The sequence below is a fragment of the Tenrec ecaudatus genome, chromosome 5 (assembly GCF_050624435.1).
Source record: "Tenrec ecaudatus isolate mTenEca1 chromosome 5, mTenEca1.hap1, whole genome shotgun sequence".
Lineage (NCBI taxonomy): Eukaryota > Metazoa > Chordata > Mammalia > Afrosoricida > Tenrecidae > Tenrec > Tenrec ecaudatus.
Genome location: NC_134534.1, coordinates 89,358,613 through 89,361,980, shown reverse-complemented (window position 1 = coordinate 89,361,980; position 3,368 = coordinate 89,358,613). Strand labels below are relative to the sequence as shown.

General features: G+C 43.6%; 1 protein-coding gene across 1 annotated transcript; it reads right to left on the bottom strand.

The window, feature by feature from the left end:
• Positions 1-568: 568 nt before the first annotated feature.
• On the bottom strand, positions 569-973 carry LOC142449163 (translationally-controlled tumor protein-like). The gene has a single exon (XM_075550851.1). The coding sequence runs from the start codon at positions 971-973 to the stop codon at positions 569-571; it is 405 nt and encodes a 134-aa protein (XP_075406966.1).
• Between the last annotated feature and the right edge of the window lie 2,395 nt (positions 974-3,368).

The window sequence follows — 3,368 nt, the reverse complement described above, 5'->3', positions numbered from 1 at the left end:
TTCTTCTTTTGACAATCTCTTCCATTTTCAGGTGATGAAATGCTTAAGGATCCACTTCAGATGCTGGCACCACTAAGCACATGGTCACTCCCTTTATTTAAACTCAAAATTAAGCCTTTGGATTCGTGTCTCTATTCGATCCCTGTAATTTGGCTGTAACAGGCATCTGGAGATAGCCTCACACTGTACACGTGGCTCTAGCTTCTCCACGAGCACTACAAGGTGATTTTAGTTTACTGATACTCAACCAGGAGGTATTCTCAAGTGAGTTTAAATGCATTTTATTTTAGACAACCTACATGTTTTTTTTTCCTTAAAAAAAGAAAAAAGCTTCCGCTCCAAATAAATCAAGGTCAAAAGTAAATGAAGAGCTCACGATGACATCAGTTCCATCTGTCTAAGTCCTGGTGTCGTGTGGATGAACAGCGGCCAGTTAGGATGAGAGGCATTGTTGTGAGCTGCCCACTGTGTTAACATTTCTCCATCTCTGAGCCATCCTTAAAGAAGATCCTACATGGGGCCACACCATCTTCATGATAGTCCAGCAGAGCAACCATGACATCTGGATTCATGTTCTCAACAATAAAGAACTGGTAGTTTTTGAAATGTGCAAGGATGCGCTTGATTTGTTCGGCAGCCCGTCATTAAAGGCTTTAATCTTTCTGGTTTCTGCTCTTCCAGTTTGCCTTTGACTGATTGCATGTAGTATTTGATGGATTTCTTGTAGGCTTCTTTGGTGAAGCTGGTCTCCTGCAAGTGATGGTCTCCTGCAAGTGACCACTGTGCTCTCTGCTGCATCACCATCGGGGACTTCAGCTGAGGTGTTACCACCAATCAGGAAGTCATCGATGTTATATTCGGTCCTACTGACCTTCTTCCCCTGCACTTCCAGACACAGCCCGTCTGCAATCTCCTGGATATGGTAGATGTCGGAGAATATACTATTGCTGATGAGGTCACGGTAGATGATCATGATGGCGGCTAGAGGGAGACAGCAGTGGCGCTAGCTTAGCAGGAGCCCAGAGCTGGGAGCTAGTGAGGTGAGGCCAGAGGGGTACTCCGGGTGGAGCGGGGAGTGGGAGGAAAAGGCCCTTCCCCTTTTCCTTTTTATACTCTGCGTTTGCATAGAATCAGTGTCAGCTCTACTGTGATTGTTTGGTAGACTTCACCCATGAAGTTATCTGTGCCCAGATTTTTTTTGCTGGAAGTTTTTAAAAGACTTGGTAAGTTCCTTCTTTTGTTATGATTTTGTTCAGATTTTCTGTCAGTCTGTTAATTTGGTTAAATGTGTTTTTAGAAATTTGACCATGTTTTCAATATTTTAAAATTTGAGTACAGGCCTTCATAGTATTGTTATTATCTCTTTTATTTCATTTGGTTCTGTTGTGATGGCTCCCATTTCATTTCTTGTGTTATTTGCATCTTCTGGTGTTAACTTGGATAAAGTGGAAACAATATAAAGTGGAAACAATATACAAGAGTGAAATTGGTTAAAAATGATGGGCCAGGGAAAGATTGGAAGGCTTGAAAGAGGTAAAGGAAACAGAGGCAAATGCAACCGTAGATATTCATGTATAAGCTGAGTATTTCAGTACACTTTCTATGCAGTTTTTTGTGGTAAAATTAAGTACCTCAGCTGCTATTCGGTTGGCTTATACTTGAGTATATACAGTGTATGCACAATGCTGCAATAGAGGTGACTTACAAGTACATGCTTAGACAGACATGCAGGCTGAATAGGTGTGGCGAATAGAAGAATATTCACAAATATATATAGCTTCGACAGGATATTTGTTTTTATGTATTTATTTTTATTGAAAATATATCCATGAATGTGGTGGGGCATACAGGAGGCAAAGTTATGAATAATTCTTTAGATAGACCCAAACTTCTTGAGGTAATGAGTCACTGTACTTGAGGGATCATGACCATAATCTCAGGGACAAGGTCTCTTGGCCTATTATAGTTCACAAAGACAATGTTCTACAACCTACTCTGGTGTCTAGTGACTATAGTCTTAAAAGCTTGTGAGCAGTTATCTGAGGTGCAACTTTTGTTTTCTCCCTGCCCATAGGAAAGAAGAGTGATGAAAATCAAGATAATATATGGAAACAATTAGTCCAATGGACTAATGGGCCATGCAAACATCAATCGCCATAATCCCAAGACAAGAACTATAGGATGCCTGGCTACCACTATCAACTGCTTTGAAAAGGATCACATTAGAAGGTCCAGGATAGGTGGGAGAAAAATGTGGAACAAACTGAAAATGCATAAAGCAAATCAGTGTTTGGATGGAGACTTGTTGAAACTCCCAGGGCTATATGGTCCTTGGTTGTTCTTCAGGCCTGGAACTCAACACATCACCATGTTGGAATAATGGACCATCTAGGGTAGCATTTACTCAAGGACAAAGGTCAGAGGGTTAAAAAAAGGAGTGGAAACAGGAAACATGGAAGAATCCTGGATAAGGGATAATATACATTGGGGGATCTCAATGGATGAATGGAAGCAAAATGCATGAGTGAACAGTTGGTAAAACTGATGTTCTGGTTTGCAAACCTCCCGCTAAAGCACAAACTTTTCTCCCTAAAGTATCACATTAATTAATTGTTGTTGATAGTCTCTTTAACACACCGTGGAATGAACTGGCTATTTGTACAACAGGAGTCGAACGTCCCTGTTCTGTAGCCTCAGACCGGAAGTGTGTGGACACACCTGATCACATATGTGTTTAGGGTACAGGCGCTGTGCAAGTAGGAAAGATAGCACTAGCCTAGAGATTTCTGGAATAAGAAAATGAACATTTATATTTGCACGTCTAGATTCAAGGCAGATATTAATGATCCAAATCTTTTAAACGCATGTGTTTACTCATTGAATTTGTCCCGATATCACCATCTCAGAAATTTCTTAATATTACACACAGATAAGAAAAAGACATCTCTCTTTGACCAGGAGCGCTATAGAATTCCTACGTGTCTATGTGGACAGGCTGGGAAACCATTCTCCCCGAAGGCCAAGCCGGAGCTGAGCACCGCCTAGGCGTAGTCCATGTGTCCGCCTCGTCCCCGCCCACTCCACTCTCGCGGGGCCCAGCCGTCCAACCTCGTGAGAGCCCCTCAGCTTCCAAATGTGCCACATTCCACAGCACAAGGATCAGCAGGAAAACCGAAAGGCGTTCGCCCTCAGATGCGCGGCGTCGCGTCACCACTCTTCAGGGGCTGGTGCAACGCACGCAGGACCCACGCCCCTGAGAGCGGCGCCTGCGATTGGCTGGCGCGTGCCGTCACTCGGCCGTCTGTGGGCGGGCCAGAGGTGGGCGCAGCAGGAAGGGGTGTGGCCTTGCGTCCCGCGAATCCCGGGCT